The 18,956-nt window shown below is 48.7% G+C and overlaps 1 protein-coding gene across 8 annotated transcripts in view; it reads left to right on the top strand.

Annotated features, from left to right (window-relative positions):
* Nucleotides 1-18,956, top strand: part of agap1 (ArfGAP with GTPase domain, ankyrin repeat and PH domain 1) — a 165,016-nt gene that overhangs the window by 107,268 nt on the left and 38,792 nt on the right. For all 8 annotated transcript variants that reach the window (XM_039755134.1, XM_039755133.1, XM_039755132.1 and 5 more), the window contains one exon: nt 4,567-4,728. In XM_039755134.1, the coding sequence (XP_039611068.1) occupies nt 4,567-4,728 (162 nt within the window). The remainder of the gene's footprint in view (nt 1-4,566; nt 4,729-18,956) is intronic.

Genomic DNA, 18,956 nt, shown 5'->3' with positions numbered 1-18,956 from the left:
AGATTTGTTCTCGGAAGACACGAGAGATCTCCATGGCCCGAGTAACTGCTGCCCGATGCAATGTCAACTGCTTAAATGCTCTAAAGTGAGGTGTAATAATGATGTGTGATGACCAGCACCCCTCACACGTCTTAGGGGTGTCTTCTGAGCCAGACGGACACGTGTAAATAAAGACCCACAGGCAGGTTTATTGGTAGAATACGTCAAGGGAAAGGCTTCAGAGCAACAGCAGAATACCAAGTGAATCACAGGAGATACAGCAGCATCTGCCACACAAGAGTACCATTAAGAGCACTTACTCTGCCAGTCAGCTCCAGCACAGCCCTGATTTGGTCTCGTCTGGCGATTTATTTACAGTCTTGTCGATTGAGGCACCAGACAGAATGGGATCGCTGGCACAGAGGATGCCATTATTACAAATGAGTGGCACAAAACAAGTGAGCCGATGAAGAGGAGGGCAATGAGCTGGTGCTTCGGTTCTCACTTCTAGCTCACTGTGTGTCTACTCAATGCAATTGGAACCCCTGACTTTAAATCAAGATGTCAGCCAGAGTTACCCCTCCAGAATTCATGCGCACAGGCAAATGACGCTCGGTGAACCTGAATTTCTCTCTGACTCTCGGTTTCAAGAATTCCTAATACTTTACTGAGAGCTCGGCTTTCGTTATGTTGAGCTTTTATCTCGCTCTTGTTAATCACATTTCGTGTCCTCGGAGACTCTCCCTTAACAACTATTAATAATTAATCTTCTGTAGCACAGTTCTGCTCCACTAGTATGCGTATGGTGGCGAGCTCAGTGAATCCAAACTCGGTCATCAGCATCAGTTTCTTGTTGTGAGCGCGTCTTTAATTAGTGCACTACTGCTGCCTGTCCTTTTATGTGTCGTAGCTGCGCCTCAGCTGTCGGTTCAGCCGGCCTAACACAACAACATGCATAATTAAATTGTGCCATCATGAGGGTGGACATCTTTACTTCTCATTATATTTGATAGTTTGCCAAGGCCCAGTGTACTGGAGTGATCTTGTTCTGCTAAAACGTTGACTTTACTTGCAGCTGTTGCTCACTCGTGTTTTCCTTGTGCCGCCGTTTTACTGGCTGCAGATCTTTTTTTTTGCATTTAAAGTATTTGCTATGTTATGTTCGCATTTATGGGCTTCGGTAATTAGCCTTACTTTAAAGTGTGAATAAAGCAAAGCAAACTGAAAGAGAGCATGTCTCACAGGTCTGACTTGCAATTAATTAGCACAGAATTGTGAACACCAGAGTGAGAGCATTAAGGCACACTTGAGGGGTGTTTGCATTTTTACGCTTGACGTTAGAGAAGAAGTATTTATTTCCTAGCTGGCACACCAACTTTCTTATTGTCGGAGACGGCTCTGGCCCCATGTCGTCCCGTCCGTCCAGATTTACCAGTATCTGCGTTACTAGCTGCTAACATTAGGGATAATTCAGCCAGGATTGCAGCTCTGGTGGGTGGTTTTTAATTAAGCACGGAAATGAACTGCAAAGTCAAATCTTTCTGTGCTGTGTGTTCACGTGGCTTGACTTCATCTGGTGGTGATGATGAGGATGAAGAAGCCACTGCCTGCTGCTCCGGCTGGCCGTTTTCTATTTTTGACACTGATGCCACATGACTCTGAACCTGGACCAAACCTGCATTTTGCGTTTTAAAATGTCAAAGCAGAACTTCCTCATGGCAGTGATCGGGTACAAGTGCACCTCACAGATGGTCTGCTCTGACTGAGTCACCCAAACTGTTTCAGGCAGAGCAGATCCTACAATTCTGTGCCGCGCTCTTGATGTAAAATGCTTCTGCTGCATCAGATACGAACTGACTGATTGATGCTGCGCTTGTTGCTTGTGCCGTGCCCTGCCAGAGTGAATGACATTCTATTGTATCAAATTAAAAAGGTTCAGTTGCGCCAATGTGCACTTTGAAATGGAGGCCTCTCGAGTTGCTACTGGATTCTGATGTGCGCCCTTTACCTCATTTAAGTTCTTTACGTGCTTACGACTTCCCCAGATAACCTACTTTGACCTGAATGATAGCAGCAAGCACAAAACTAGGGGCGTCCCTTTCTGATGGCTTTCAGAGTGTTTGTCTTTCAAGTGGCGTGTTGGATAAAGGCAGGATCAAAGTCATCAGTTAGGAAAACGGCTCGATTGCTGGGAGACGATTAACAGGACCCCCTTGTGCTGGATGGCCTTGTGCATTTAAGGCTTCCACAAAGACCTGATGTGCAAGTCGCGTCGGGCTGCACTCACCTGCTGATGCTGTGCCACCTTCAGGCGCAACTGTCCTTTGAACGCCCTTGCAGCTCTCTAAATGGGGGTCTTCTGAAGAGCAGGATGCTTTTCCAGCAGACATTTAAGCTGCGACCTCTGGATCTCGCATGGCGTTAACTGTGCCCAAGCTGGAGGGGCTCTTTCTGCAGTTGCTGCTTTTTCTGCAGGATGACAAAAAGGCACCAAGCTGTGTAGAACATTATGTTGTGCCAACTTGTACCACATTACTCTTGCCAGCTTTATATTTAAACCTAAACCATACAAACATGAACAGCTAAATCAACATTTACTGCACCTTTACAGACTGTGCATATTTATGAATTTCACAATTTGATTTTCATCAGCAGTGCCAAGCAGAAGATTGGCAAAGCAAACAAAAAAAAAAAAAAATCTGATGTCACCATGCAGAACAAGCAGTGAGAGGAGGTCCTGAAAGTAAAGTCGAGGCGTGTACTGGCTCTCGGCAGTCACTGAAAGGCGCTATATAAACCGAGAGCTGACCGCTGGCCTCCTTGGTGCCTGAATGACTGCTGGATTACGGAGGTCCAGGGGATGTGAGGAAGGAAGGGAGGCCTTTTACTGTCCGCTGGCTTAATAAGCTAATTTGAGGGGAAAAAAAAAAAATTAAAATAAATCAACAACATAAAGGAAGAGGCGCGTGGCTGGTTGAGCGCTGATGTATGTGATTGGCACTGCTGAACACCAAGAGCCATTTTCAGGCTGCCAGCAGGGTACCCCATCTTTCTATGTCGCTAAATACACGCGACCTGTGCTCGACATCCGCGCTCAAAGTGCCGGAGATGAGGGGCTTGACGAGTGGGTTCGCGTGCCGGAGAATCCCCCAGTCGGCGTCATTCTTACAAGATGCGTCTTCGTTTATTAGCGCACGAAGAGTCGCGTCGTGGGGGCACACGCCGCACTTCCATAGCCCGATTCTAGAGCCGTGTTGTCGAGGTGACGGTTCGGTGCCGGAGGCTGCGCCCAAGGCTTCTCCTCACATCGCCTCCCAGAAGCGGACATTTCAAGTTCGGTGGACATTCCACACCGCTGGCTGGCGCGGGCGCTCGTGTTCCGCAGAGGCCGCAACACCAACAAAGCGGAACGACTTTAAAAAACGGAAACGGAAAAGGAAAGAGCAGCGGTATTACCGTACGTTTACTTACCGGACGGACGGCCGGCTTGTTTGCGTGTCAACTCCACGGACGTCCACGTCCGATTTGGGCAGCGCGCACCACTCGTGACCGCCGGCGAACGCGCGCCATTTTTTGCCCGCCTTTACATGCGCGGGCGCGAGTCGTCCGGCACTTCCGGCGCGTTGAGCTGAGCGGGACTTGGGTGGACGGACGAACACACCGATGATGGGAGTTTTCAGTTGTTTCTCGCCGACTCCTCAATCACTCAACGACCGGTTAATCACTTCGCGATCGATTAACTGCGCACACGCGTGTCATGTTGTCAAGGAGGAAGACGTCGGCCAGACGGAGTGAATAGGGAAGGGATGTAGGGCTGCTGATTGAGGTGGCCTTACAGGTTTGTCCTTTTATTACTGTTGGTGTTTGTTTGCGCCATTACACAAGACTTGAGCTGCGGACCTCTGCCCACCAAATCTCACCCAATGGCCTGGTGACTTAGCTAGCGGTGGCAGCCCAGGGCCCGTCCAGTCCTGCGACTCTTTCACTGTCTTGTCTGAATTTGGTCTCCGCGCTCATTGTACGTAACTACTTCCTACAAATAATACAGAGTGAGAAAACAGAGTGACTCGAGTCCAAATTCAGTCAGTCAGTGGCCGCCCAAGTCTCAGTAAATCCGACGTGAGCGCTCTGGACTGTCCGTCAGACTCGACTGCTTACTGCTTGTAAAGCCCAGCACTCCACAGATGGCTGGCTTGGCCTAATCAGCCGATCATCTCGTCCCCTTGGACTCCTCCTGAAGTCGCTGGCCGTCTGACATTCTTGACCATCCCATCCTCCTTTGCTTGCCAGCGTCATTCTCTTGTTTGCTGCCATCCTGCTAATTACTGACCCCGAGTGCAGATCTGGGGTGTCCATCCACTTATCGGTCACTGCACATTGGGAGATGGTCCTTTTACTGTTCTCTTCCTTTATTACTGGTCTGTTTTTCAGAAAGCTGTGCGGTATTTTGTGTCAAAGGTGCAAAATAAAACACGTTTGTTGGTTGAAGCCATCTGCTTTGTGTGTACAGAATTGAAAACCGCATCTCCTTGCGTGCTTGATTGTTTCTCTCTTTTGTCTTTTTTTTGTCATTTTTTCCCATTCCAGATACAGGCCTTGGCGACTCCGTGTGCTCCAGCCCCAGTATTTCCAGCACTACCAGTCCTAAACTGGACCCCCCTCCATCCCCACATGCCAGCAGAAAGAAGCACCGCCGAAAGAAAAGCACCAGCAACTTCAAGGCGGATGGCATATCAAGTACGGCTGAAGGTAAGCCGCTGCCACCGCCGCTCTGGGAGGATGTCCGTGCAGCCGAAGTCTTGTTGATTCGTGCGGGTCTGTCACGTTCTTCAGATCCGCTCAGCTTCCTAGAATGCTTGCTGCTGATTCCACAGCTGCTTTTGGATTTGGATGTTTAGCTAATTACAGTTGTGCTTTTGAAAGAATTTATTGGAATGAATATGTAGTACCGTAAATATCCGCTGTCTACACGAGCTCAGTGCCGTTCCGAGGCTGAAATCGTGCTAAATCATGTCGCACCACTGCTCGCCTTTAAGAGGAGCTCGTAAGCAAACAATATTTCAGTGAAAAATGAAATGAATCGTTATTAGGAAAACTAATAATAATTAAAAAACAAAGTTTCAGCACCTTGAGTTGTGTTCTTTACAACTGCAGAAAAGTTGTCATTTGGTAGCCTCAGAATAGAAGTAAGTCATTGTCACCGCACACAGCAGTCCTAAGAAGTGACATCAGAGAGGTTCTCTGTCCCCCACCCCACATCAGGCTTGTTAAGAGCACACGTCGTGTTTTTTAAAGGCCCTTAAATCCTGAAGGTGCCTAATGTTTGCAGGTCTGATTGGCTTTCTCCTCGGCCACTCGGCAGTTTTAGAGGCTCCTCCTGATGTCTGCCGTGTCCTCCATGTCTCACTTGCGGTGTTCATTTTATTTCAATATGTACAGTGTATAATGTTCAAGGTAATCGATATGGCGCCTTTGATTTTTTCCCCTCTGTTAATCTGTTATTGTTACCAATAAGAATTCATTCATCTTTTCTTAGCTCTGTGGAAATTACAATCAAAGAGTGCTAAGATTTAGTTTAGTGCCAGTCGGAATGCCCTCGGCTGTTGTCACACGAGCAGACTGTTCTCTGAACATGTGATTGGTTTGCCTGGGACACGCTTACACAGCGCATTACAGATGGCTCAGCACACTTTGACTCTCTGTCTCTCATTTTATTTTCTTCTAAAATTCTACATTTCATTTTTCATTGAAATGTTTTTGCTTACACGATCCTACAAAGGGAGCCCAAGGGTGTGCCATGGTCTGCTTTCATTTCCTCCATTAAACCAATGAAAGTCTTCTGTATTTGGCCTGCACAGATCGTCTCACTAGGTAACCAGCAAACCTGGACTTCACTTGTCTGTTCTTTTGGCTTTGTATGGTGCGGTTATCACGGTGGAAACGTTCTTCACGCTCCAGACTGGCAGCAGTTGTGGCATCACATCTTAAAATCGGTTCACCTGTAGTGTTGTAGGCCTTAAGAAGACCCCTACTTCTGGGTAATCGTCCCACAGCTGTCTTGGTCGCTTTTTAACAAATGTCTGTCTTGAAGCACTTCACACGTCCCTCAGGATGTTCACTCGTCAACAGTTGCATTTTTTGAAGAAATGGATATTTTAGGTAAAGCTAACGTCCATTTCTTTGATCACTTGCTTTGAAAGTACTTTTCATTAACCAGACATTAATGAGCGACGGTGGAAAGTAACTTGTCCTCTGGTCTATGTAATGGGAGCCTTGAAGTCATTTTCTTTGTAAAAATTTGCGATTGTCTTTGAGGCCCCCTGTTACCGACTGCAGTCGTCTCTTATGTCTCTGGTGTGCCTTCCACGAAGGAAGCACCCGTACTTGGAATGCCAATCTAATAAATGAACAAAGAGAAGAATGCCATTGAGACACAGTAGTTTCTACAGATGTGACAAGAACCCCAATCCTCCTTAAGCTGGTCTGCAGCACGTGTGATCCTCCATGTGCTCGGCGCGTGCCAACAGAACGTACGGGCATTTAGCTAATGGTATGTCCAGCTGTTCACAGTGGGAATTGGGTGGCATTCCTCACTGCAAACGTGCCTTCTGTTCTCGGGCTTGAAGGGACCTCTAGCTTCAGGGATGGCGTTCTGCACACCATGGCAGCGGCAGGCTCTGTGCATCCACCGGCGGGTAGCCTAAGGTATGAGGAGCTCAGGATTGACGCTGGTCAGAGTTCATGTCATGTCCTAACCCGAAGAGTGAAGTTTCCACTGAGATTTCAAACTTCGCTCCCTGCGTAAATAACACAAACGTAGAGACGGCTGACACCTTTGCATCTCAACAGGCAATGATACCGTGCCTGTCAAATCGTTCAGGGGCAACTGGGTGACCGTCAACTTGGTGACATCCTTTACCAGTTAGGCAATAGTTCGGTTTAAAGAGATCTTTTAATGATATTTAAATGAGAAAGTAGGACGCCGGAAAGTCCACAGAATCGCCTGCGTCCCAATGCGTTGAGGGTAAAGATATTCCTTAAGCCGCACTCGCAGGTCACCTGGTGTGCTCGACATAACGTTATCATGCGATTACAAACAATGCAATTTATACAAAGGATTAGCAATTTTGGTTGCAGAAGATAATGATGTAAGATTAGAGTTTGCTCCATCTGCAGAATAAAGTTTGTTCATCAATTATATACATTTATTTTCAACATTTTAAATCACCTTGTCATTTAAATATAATTAAAACATCTCTTTGAACCTACTGTAACCATCAGCTAACTGGTAAAGGATGTCGCCGAGTTGTATTTTACCAAGTTGGTTGTGCGTTTGCAGGCCCCTTCCACCTTCATCAGATGAGCCCTGGCACAGAGACGAGGCTCAGTGTGTCTCCCGACCCAGCATGTGTCGCCTGGCAGTGCCTACACCGACGCTCCAAACCCACCAAGCCATCGCGTCTCTTTATAATTCAAACACTGCGCACGATAGAGGAATTATGATTACATTTCTCAGAATAATGCATATAAGAAACTGTGAAATGTAAAGGTGGACGGAAATTAGTAGTTGAGTGTTGGGTGTACTTGCTGAATTATTACCTTTGGATTGTTTAATAGAATCAGTCCTTAAAAACTCGCAGTTATATAGGAAGAGGTGAGCACTGAAGGCGCTCAGAAACCCTTTAGCAGACACTGGAAGTACAAATGATCCAGTAAGTGGGAGGTTGGTGTAGAAAGACCCTCTTAAGATTGCTGAGTTAACACCGTCAAGCACAAATGAAGCCCAGCCTGGAGCCTGGCGAGCAGCGGGTAGGTAACGTTCACGTTACCGCTGTACAGTTTGACAAGTTTAACCGTCTCATAATGGCGGCTCCATGGGTTAATCATCGGGATGAGTGCAGAGTAGCAGGCTTTTTACCATCTGAATGGATGGAGAACATTCACAAAGACATAGATGGCTGCCTATAAGCTGCTGCTGTCTGTTGCTTCTCTTAATGGGAAACAATTGCTCTGTCGGTTGTGTGAAGCGGAAAATTAAAAATCAGAGCTTCAGAACAGCGTATGCTGCTCTCAGAGGAGAGTTTCTGGAAGAGAACCTTGCAAAAACTTCATTTAGCTGTCAGAAGTACTGAGCGGCCGTCCAGAGGTGAAGACACACGGCCATTTCTTTATCTCTTTTACCCCCAAGTCCATCCGTCCGTTTCCTAAGCCCCGTGCACTTCTGCAGTGCTTCACTTCCCAAGTCTCCGTGTCGTTCAGCTTTGTGACCCTGCGGGTTGGACAGTGACCGGCCAGTGTCATTACGCACACGCCAAGAGCGCCACAGTTTGCGTGTCTCGTCTTGCGCTGCTGGTGCGCTCTTGTGTGCTTGGCACTCGGGGTGCCCTGGTGCTCCTTTGTCACATACCTGATTAGCTCTTTGACAGCGCATGGCACTCAAGTTCAGCTTCCTTTCTGTCTTTTCTTTATTGTGAAACTGTTTCTGTAGTAAAGCATATCATGTGACTTTTAGGCATTTTACCTGATTTTGTGTTTTCTTTGGCATTTCATGGCAGTGTTGCTGATTGGTGAAGGCTCTCCTGTTCAGTTCCGCTTTACTCGGGTATACGTGTGTTCACTTGGTGTATTTCTACTTGTTTGCCTCGTCTCTTTCTGTCTGTACTTGTAAATGTGGCACGTGTACTGTGCGCCCTTACAGGATCGGCATACAGCCGCTTCAATGCACTGTTTTATCCTGGTAGAGTATTATATAAATATACATATTGCTCTACTATCCCCTATTGTATTATTAATGTGTAGCCTTAGAATACCTAATCTCACAGACTCACCACTCTATATAACTTCTCGCCACCTTCCCTTCTATATCTATAACCTCAGGCTATTAGATGTAGTAAAAAGACAAGCAGGAGTTAAGTTACACATAAAGTAATGTATTATTGATATTAATATTCATAAATAATAACAAAATGCAAAGTACATTTGAACATTGGCAATCCTACAGCGTGATCCAACGGTGATGTGTAGCTCAGGTGGCACACAGACTCGTAGTTACTTCAAATGTCTCTAGTTAAGGCATCGTTGGTGCTCAGCTTTCAGCCACCTGTCTGTTCAAAATGGCTGCTGAGCTGAGCTCTTCATTGTGTTGTCTTCATCATCACAGGTTAGTAACAGAGATGCTTCTTCATCATATGTGGGTCAGAGAGAGAGAATGTGGTGGAGTAAGCAGATTTATGGGTTTTCTGTCCAACTCCTGCGGCCAATCCAGACAGCCATACCTCAGACCAATGGGGGAATAGAACATCTTAACACCTGCAGCCCCCAAAACCATATGTTAGGCATCCTGGCTTCCTTGTGGGGGTTGAAAAACTTTAGCAGAGAAACACTCGCCAAACTGATTTAAGACACATCCCCCCAAATCCTGTCGTAAAATTACAAAGAGACAGTCGTAATGGGGGGGCAAACATGAATACCTCTAAATGACATTGGTTTGCCTAAATTCTAAATAAAGACATACAAAACATTTATCAAGTTATATGCAAAATCTCACATCCCAACATGCACCATTAAGTGATGCCAAGGAATGAAGTCGTCTTTATGTGATTCGTGATCACAGCACCTGTGATGGCCTCCCTCCGGTCTGCCCAGGTATGCGTGGCCTGCGTGGCCTGCGTCTGTGCTGACAAGAGCGGAGCAGCTCCACGGTCACACAACGGTCGCTGGCCTGTCATCCCCAAAAGCCAGTCCATGGTGGATCAGAAAGCGTGACTGGCATGAGGGCACATCTCCTGGGCTCAGAGGGAATGTTACTGTACACAGTCAGTCAGTCAGACAGTCAGACAGCCGCACAGTGTAGTTTACAGCTCAAATATGTTTAATGCAACATTAGACAAGTCATCATAACTGGTAATATCTTCATTTTAGAACTTTCAGCAGCAGCTCTTTTTGTTTAACGTGAAAGCCGCAGAATATCCGCCTGTCTGAGTTGAAATGTCAAGCAGCGGGCTGAGGGGCATTTCCTGTCTTCCTTCCTCCTGTGCGGTTCTCGAGCCTTTGGCATGAGCTTGATTGGCGGTGTCGAGTGATTGCCTTGTGCCAGGTGGTCTTTCCAGTGGTCCAAACCTCACTTTGGTGAAGAGTCTCATTAAAATACATTCGCCAAGATGCTTCAGCCATAATAGGGTAATGGAGGGATGGCTATCAATCGTTTAGTGTCCTTGTAGAAGTGATGGCTCTCTGGCCATTGAATTGGCGTGGAATAACATTGTGGCTCCAACAAAACGTCAATTCACAATAACTGAGAACAGGCGAAAAAGAACAATGGATACCACACTGCAACTTCTTGAGTGCTCTTTTTCAGGCTGAACTGCTCTTGTGGTGGGCCTGGCGACTGCGGTCATTTACTGTAAAATACAATGGGCTTTAACAGGCCCTGCCTCTTGACATGACAAGGAGTCAAGTCAAGTTGGGGGGCCTGCACTGGTACAGCCTGTTGCCACACCCACTACACGATGAAACAACTCGGGATCCCAGTTGGCACCCCCCCAGGCAGACATGCGGTCCAGTCCCACCCTCTATCTGCCACAGCCAGGTGTTACGTGGGCGACCCCTTGGCCTGCTCCAGCCACTCGAGTCCCCAGTAATGAGGCTCTTACGAGCTGATCACCCTCGGGTAATCGCGCCACATGGCCGTAGTGCCGTAACTGGCGTTCCCTCACAGTGCAGTCATGTGCCTCATTCGGGACTCCATGAGCAACTCAAAGTCAAACCAGTGGGACCCAAGATCTTCTGGAGAGACACAGTACTGAAGGAGTCCAGTCTTCGTCTCAGGTCACTGGACGGCGGCCATGTCTCATAATGGGGGCACCAGGACTCTAAAGACTTGGACCTTCGCCCTTTTGCTGATATCGTGAGCGCCACACACCCCTTTAAAGTGACCTCATGACCCCCCATGCCCTCCCAATCTGTCTACTGACTTCACAGAAGAGTCACCAGAGTCATGAATGTCACTGCTGAGGTAAGCAAACCTCTCGATGAGGTCGACACTCAGACAGACACACTGCTGATGGCCGTGCCCAGGCGGTCATTGAAGGCCCTGATCTTTGGTTTTTATCAGGACCCTCACAAGCCCAGACACTCAGACCCCTCACTCAGTCTCTCGAGCGTCCTGATCAGAGCCTCCATTGACTTTGTGAAGATCACAGCATCGTCAGCCTAATCAAGATCTGTGAATCCCTCTTCACCAACTGATGCCCCACAGCCACTGGACCCCCACGACTCTGCCCAACACCCAGTCCATGCCAGCATTGAACAGAGAAGGAGCAGAACACACCGCTGATGAACCCCACAATCAACACGGAGGGTCTGCCTCCACTCTGCACAGCACTCACAGTACCAGTGGACAGGCCGGCCGTGATATCCAGCAACCTCGAGGGGATCCCGCGAATCCTCAGGATGTCCCACAGGGCCAAAAAAAAAAATGGAAGAAACCTCCGGAAAGGCAGTTCAGCGAGAGAGGGTGGGTGTCAGTACGACAGAATACACAGACGTGAACACAAGTCCTCCTCGGTTCAATGTCCTGTTTTTATTTCAAAGTTCCTATCGGTGCTCGTCGTCCGGTTTATTCAAACATCTGAACGAGGTTGGCAGTTGTAGTGTGCCATCCCTCGTTGGCCTCGCTGGAGCTGTGACTTCATCTTCCTCTGCTGCACTTCCTCCTCTTCCTCTTCCTTTCTCTGCTGACTTCTTCATCCTGCTCGTGTCAGATGTGTCAGTAAGGCTGCCCTGGCGAGTGGCCGTCCTGCTCTTTGTTTTATCTCTCATTGTTTTTTATTCATTTTTCTCTGCTTGTTGAAAAAGCCTTTTATTATTTTACTGCTGCTATGCACCCGTAGTCCGGTGAGAGTCACAGGGCACCGGTCCCTACGCCAGCACGACATGCCACAAGTTGGTAACCCCACACACATCGAAGTTCACTCCCAGCAAACTGCTTGGCAGTTTTTGAAATGCTGTTGGTTTTCCGGGTGGCAGGGTGGCACAGTGGGTAGCGCTGCTGCCTCGCAGTTTAGGAGACCCGTCTGGGTTCGTTTCCCGGGTCCTCCCTGCCTGCCTGCGTGGAGTTTGCATGTTCTCACAGTCCACAGCCATGCAGGTTAGGTGCATTAGCGGTCCTAAATTGGGGGGCTGGCACCCTGCCCGGCGCCCTGTGTTGGCTCCAGCAGGCCCCCCGTGACCCTGTGTTAGGATATCGCGGGTTGGTTTTCCTTTTGCCAAGTGACATGCTTGTTCAGTAAAGTGCCAGTCTGGGTGACTCTGCTAGGGCCAAGGTCTCCTTTTTAAATCCTTCTCTGTGTTTGTACAGGAATGGCGATTATTTTAGCCAAGCCTCAGTATTGCGGATGGTGTGGGAGCGGGACGGAGGGGTCCGTATTTCAGCATCGATTTGTATTTGATGGCGCAGTGTCACGCGAATGTGGACCGTGGCGATGTGACTGGTAGCTTCATCAGTATAGATCTGCCACGGCCTCGGCGGCTGCTGCTGTCTGCCGAATGCCTGTGCAGCATTAATAGCCACTAATGTGCTCAAGTCCTGGATTCACCGATGTGCCTAATGAGGAGATAAAGAGAGATTAGTATCAATAGTGAAGGAGAAAATGAACTCCAAGTACTCGGCACCATGGGAGGGGAATGGCACCCAGAAGAGGATTAATGTAGCTTTCTTTCCTCTTTATTAAATAAAGCCGAGTTTAATATTTATGACTGCGTGGCCTTGCTATATTTAAAGCATCCCGATGAAAGCTCTAACCGAGCGGCTCAAGCGTCTCTCTCTTCTTCTTCTTCTTCTTCCTCGCCAGCGTTGTCTGTCTGTCTGTCCGTCCGTCTGTATGCTGGGCACAAGCGGACAGCCGTTTAGTGGGAGTCCATTTTCTTACACTTTCGCCAGCCCCTCTCGCTCTCGCCCTTCCCCTGAAGGGCTAGTTGTGCCCGACGCTGCTGTGCAGGCCCTCGTGATGAATGGGAGCTCATTTAAAGCTCATAAATCTTTATTGCACTTCATTCTGACAGCCGCACATTAACTTTTAAGCAACAACAGCCTTTATACAGAAATGGGAGCCTCTTAGTGTTCAGGCACTGCTGCTTTTCTCAGGGCCCATAACTTCCAAAGCCTTCCAGTCACACTTCCTACAAAGCTGCTCTGGGAATTTGTTCCCAGTCCGATTCTCAGCGGAATCAATGATTTGCAAAGCCAGCGTCGCCGGGAGGATGAGGATACGGCTCAGTGTCGAGGTGTAAGGGCGTGAATTCACTCTCCGTTTGCATTGTGCCCGTTGTACGGCGCCCGCTCACACTTTTGTAAAATGTACGCTCCCTCGTGTGCCCCGGGAAGCCATTATTCAGTCGAGCACTTAAGTGAAATATTATAAATAATCCAGAGTATTGAAATCTTTTATCAGCTGTGTCACTTTCATTATTCAATAAGCGATTAGTAACAGTCTCCCAATTTAGCCATTAAACACTTGTGCGTTCTGCCTGCGACTGATGTCCCGATGAAGGATCGCGCTGTCACTTTCACGTTATTCATCGAGACGGGTCCTGCTTCTCAGGTGCGGACAGCTCGGCCCATCCAAGGTCTCATCATCATCATCATCATCACACTTTCAGGGCATAACAGAATACCCCTCTGCTCCTTTGGGGGAGATGGATGGCCACTCTGTGCCTGCGGGGGCATCTCCAAGACCCCCGTGTCTTTCTCTCTTTGTGTTATCAAGGATTTTTCCGTATGGATTCCAAGTGATTTTGTTTTCTTGTGTTTAATCGATGTGTCGCAGACCCTCAGCAGTCGATACAAGACCTGTGGTGGGCGTTCAGCTCAATAGCCTTCCTCTGTCAGCAGAAACGGTACTCCATACGGTCAATAATCGGGTGTAAAGGAGCGCCAGCCTGCACCGTTCTGGACCCGGTCTTTGAGCAGTGAGACCCTCCGTGCCACCGTCACGTTACTTTAATATTCTCTCTTTCTTGACCAAGTTGGTATAGCAGTGCCCACGAGGTGTTGCTGCCCCTCTTCTTATTTGTATTGCTCACCGTTAACCGTTCACGTCCGTTACTTGAGCCGCTGCTTCGAAGTGCCCGTCCACGGGGCAGTGAGGGCCGTCCGTCCGTCCTTCTGCTCCACACCACCCTGCTGGACGGCGGGCGGCGCCCCCCACTTGGAAGCTGCAGTGTGTGTTTCTGTTGTCCTAATGCCACTCGACTCGCTGGCACGTCCTGGCCTCCTGCTCACAGCCCACAATGCATCGCTCCTGCCGTTCACACGTGTTTGTGACGCTGTAGTGCGGGGCGACTAAATGCCAGTGTCCTCGGCGCTCTGCGTGTCTGCCATCCATTTTCTTGTACTTTTTATTCTTAAGTGTAAATGTCCAGCGTCTCCCGCTGCTGCTGTGCGGGTCTGGTATGGCTGAGCCCGTTATTAGCCGCGAACAAATCTCGCCATTCATAGACAGTTAAACAATTACAGCGCCGCTGGACGGGGTTAAGTAGCCCTCATTAAATAATTATAGCTTTGATTAGCTGCTTTTAAGTGCTTGGGATCTTTGAAATCGGATCCCACTTTTGGAGGTGCCTGTTAGTGCGAGGAATCCTGCGGCGAATTGCGTATTCGAGCGGCTGACCTGCCGTTTCCTCGACATGAAGGGGAATCGAAATCAAACCAGTAGAAAGAGAAGCTTCCAATTAGGACTTTGAAGAACATGGACAGAGTTTGAAGAGGAGGTGCTGCCAGTCGGCAGACATTGTACAAATAAGACTGGCTCACCTTTAAGGGGCAGCAGCCTGGTTTTTGCTCAATTTATAGAAGCCTGATGCCAATGCCGCCTTTGATCTCACTGCAGGCACTGGTGCCATCGGGGTCTCGAGGGGTTGTTTTCCACACTGATTTCACATTAATGATTATGAACTGTGTGGCTGTAGACGGCGGTGGGTTAGGATGGTCACGTGACAGCAGTGACTACTAAAAGTATAAAGACGTCAAGGACATTCAGACTGGCAGACGTGTGAAAGATCCGCTTGTCAGAACGAAGTACGAACACTGAGGCCCCGCTACTCTGCCTGGCGCCAGTTTAGAAATCTGAAGATACCCCGCGCTTGTTAGACGTAGCGGGCTGAGGTGGGCAGAATGTGCTGTAGGCCCGCCAAAGACCCCCACCAGCCTGCGGGCACCTTGTCTTTACAACATCAGAACCGTCCGGACGAGAGCGGACCCCACGAGGCCCCTAAAGTCCTCCGGCCCACCACGCTGCTTGGTCACTTAGTCTGCGTGTCTGTCGAGCAGCTGTCCCCCACATGTCCTCGCTGAGCTCATTTTAATGTCCCCGTCTTGATCCTCTGGACTGCTGCCCTTCTCTGGACGTCTTCCGTTGTGTGGCCCAAGCTGCAGGGGTGCTGCTGACGTTGAGACCCCCGACTGTGTGCTCCGCTGTTTGCTCTTCTTCCTCTTATCAAACATAACCAGCTTGTCATTGATGATGCCACCCAGATTAAAAACGGCTGCGGCCCCCCGCAAGACACCACTGTTACTGTCGCCCAGTTAGATAAGGTTCTTCACACCATCACCCTCTGCCTCCCATGTGCTAGCTAGCCAGTTCTGTGCCCATCTACACATCACACCCAGAACGCCCATTTCTTCTCTTTGGGTGCCCGCCTCTCATATGGCACCTTCTCAAATGCTTTCCGGAAGGCAAGATGGATAAATGGCACATTTCTGTTCCAGTAGAGGAGTGTTGGCCTGTCAGGTGTGGCACTAACACACACGGGGGGTGCCAGTGTGGCGAATGTTCATTTTCACATTTGGGAAGAAGAAGCAAGTGAGACTGATTGTGATTCCTGGTGCCCCCTCTCCACTGTCTCAGTGAGACCCCAGCAGTGAGTCTAACCAAGCCTCCCTTTGATGGGGGGCCACGGTGCTTGTCAGAGCTGTGGTCTGTGTGTGACTTCCAGATGGAGAGCCAGAAGATAAAGATCTGAATTAGGTGTCCATTATCCAACCTGCTATATCCTCACACAGGGTCATGGGGGTCTGCTGGAGCCAATCCCAGTCAACACAGGGCACAAGGCAGGGCACACACACTAGGGACCATTTAGGACCGCCAGTCCACCTGACCTGCATGTCTCTGGACTGTGGGAGGACACGGGGAGAACATGCAAACTCCACGCAGGGGGGACCCAGGAAGCGAACCCAAACTGCGAGGCAGCAGCGCCACCCACTGCGCCACCGTGCTGCCCCCAATAAAAAATAATCCAAGTACAAATTTAGAAAATAAGAAGAGCTCGGGCCGAGTGAAACTGAAAACCTCGCAGGTCCAATTGGGGTCGGAAATAAAAGACAAAGAGAAGAAGACAAAGTAGAACGTCGTAAAGAGGCGGAGCAGGGCAGACGTAATGAAAGTACTAAAGAGCGCTGACGAGCGGCCGTGAAATAACGCAACGGCGAAACGGGATCCGGTATACGGACAGAGGTGTGGCTTTCGCGTTTGAGTCGGCGACAATTCAAAGACGCCTGTTTGCCGTGTGTTTTTACTGGAGGGAGGATTTGTGTGTTCATCTCAAAGCCAAACGCAACGAGGACCGCAAGCATTAGAACATCCGAGCACTCGAGACGAGGACGGGCCAGTCAGCCCAACAAAGCTTGCCAGTCCTGTCCACTTGTTTCCTCCAAGAAAACATCAAGTCGAGTGTTGAAAGTCCCTCACGTCTTACTGTCCACCACACTACTTGGCCGCTTATTCCAAGTGTCTATCGTTCTTTGTGTGAAATTCACCCTTCACAAGTTTCCAGCTGTGTCCCCGTGTTCTCGATGAGCTCATTTTAAAATACGAGTCTCGATCCACTGGACTAACTCCCTTCATCATTTTAAACACTTCACTCAGTCAGGTCTCCTCTTCATCTCCTTTAAAGGCTCAGCTCTTTTAATCTTTCCTCATAACTCATCCTCTGTAGCCCTGAATCAGCCGAGTCGCTCTTCTCTGGACCTTCTCTTGTGCTGTTATGTCCTTATGGAGACCCCAACTGCCCCTCATACTCCAGATGAGGCCTCACCAGTGCATTATAAAGGTTGAGCAGACCCTCCTGTGACTTGTACTCCACACATCAAGGCGCTATATAACCTGACAGTCTGTGAGCCTTCTTAATGGCTTCTGAACACTGTCTGCCAGTCGATAACTTAGAGTCCACCACGACTCCTAAACTCTTCTCATAAGGTGGACTCTCAATGTTCAGACCCCCATTGTGTATCCAGACCTCACATTTTGACTTCCTATTTGTAATTCTTTACATTTACTGACATTAAATTTCATCTGCTGCCACAAATCTGCCCAAGCCTGTCTGCTGTCCAAGTCCTTCTGTGATGATATAACGAGATTGAGATTATCTGCTAATCCACCTGTCTTGGTATCATCTGCCAACTTCACCAGCTTGTTCCTTATATTCCTATCTAAATCATTTATATATTTTAAAATAGCAGCGGCCCCTCACTGCCCCCTGCTGGTCACCACTCTTAACATCGGCCAGTTCTGATGAGGTTCCTCACACCATCACCCTCTGCTTCCTGTGTCTGAGCCAATTCTGCACACATCTCAAAACATCACCCTGAACTGCCACTTCTTTTAACTTGATGCCAACCTCTCATGTGGCACCTCATCAAATGCTTTCTGAAAGTCCTCATCAATCATCTCATCTGCTCCTCTCTGGTCGTCTCCTTTTGTTTCCTCCTCATAGAACTCCAGCCTGTTAGTAAAACACGACCTCCCTCTTCTGAGCCCACGCTGACTGTCCTGTCCTTACCATGTGTTGCTCCATCTTCTCCTTAATAATTCCTTCCATTCATTTTCCTGTGATGCCCGTTAAGCTTACTGGCCTGTAGTTGCTGTGATCTGCCCGCTCACCCTTTTATATAACGTGATGATATTTGATATTTTCCAGTCCTTCAGAATCTCTCGAGTGCTCTGTGACTTCCTAAAATCTGTGTCAGTGGTTTCTATCTGAACTCGAGTGTAAACCTGATGTGGTCCTGGTGGTTTGTGTGATTTCATCGTATTTAATCATCACAGCTCTTCTTCTTCTTCTCTCCCTCTCTAATTTCCAAATCCCTCAGCACCTCCTTAGTAGTCCCTGTTACCGCTCTGAGGTGATCCCCTTGTGAACACCTCAGATTGATGTACGTTTAGGGCGTCCGCCATTTCACTGTCTGTGTCTTTTAATTCCCCTTCACTATCCCTGATGAACAGCGTGCACCCTTTACCTTACGCCTTGTGACCGTGACCCACCTACTGTATTCCTACCCGTCTGGTCTGGAATCTCCTCCCGCGCCACCTTAGGGTGCCCACTATCTCTCTAAGGGACACCTGGGCCAAGTCTGCCAATTCTTTATTACAACGCCGGTCAGCCAAGTCCTCCTCCAGTTCGGCGACCCAAACGCAACGTGAAGCGTGAATTTCCTTCAGATGATTCCGTTTTACTGTCGTTAACGTGTTGTGCGTATTGAGCCGGCGAGCGTTGGTGGGCTGAATGGCCCGTTCTGTTCTTGAAATCGTACATCCGGTTAGCCGTCCGCCGGCAGAGCCCCCCAGTGTCCTCTTTAAGATAAATAAGGCTGTGCTTTACATTCTAAATCCAAGGGGGTTGTCTTGCTAAGTGGGCCTAAAGAGGGGCCGTGAAGTGACGGGCCGGGGACTTGGGACAAGCCAGGCTGCACTGTGGGGTCACAGTTTGATTTGGTCCAATCAGAAGGCAGTGCCTGACAATGGGCTGCTTTCCTTGTTGTTTGGTGCCACTTCAGTTTGTGTTTCTCTCGCCGTTTCATTTCTGATTATTGACCCAAACCTGAGTGCCCGAGTATCGCGGGATTGTCTGCGGACCCCACAGGAAGGGCCTTTGAAACGGTGCGTTTACACACACGTGTGTGTGTGTGTATACACATGGTCGTG

This window comes from Polypterus senegalus, chromosome 6 (assembly GCF_016835505.1).
Source record: "Polypterus senegalus isolate Bchr_013 chromosome 6, ASM1683550v1, whole genome shotgun sequence".
Taxonomy (NCBI): domain Eukaryota; kingdom Metazoa; phylum Chordata; class Cladistia; order Polypteriformes; family Polypteridae; genus Polypterus; species Polypterus senegalus.
This window is presented reverse-complemented; position numbering and strand designations above follow the sequence as displayed.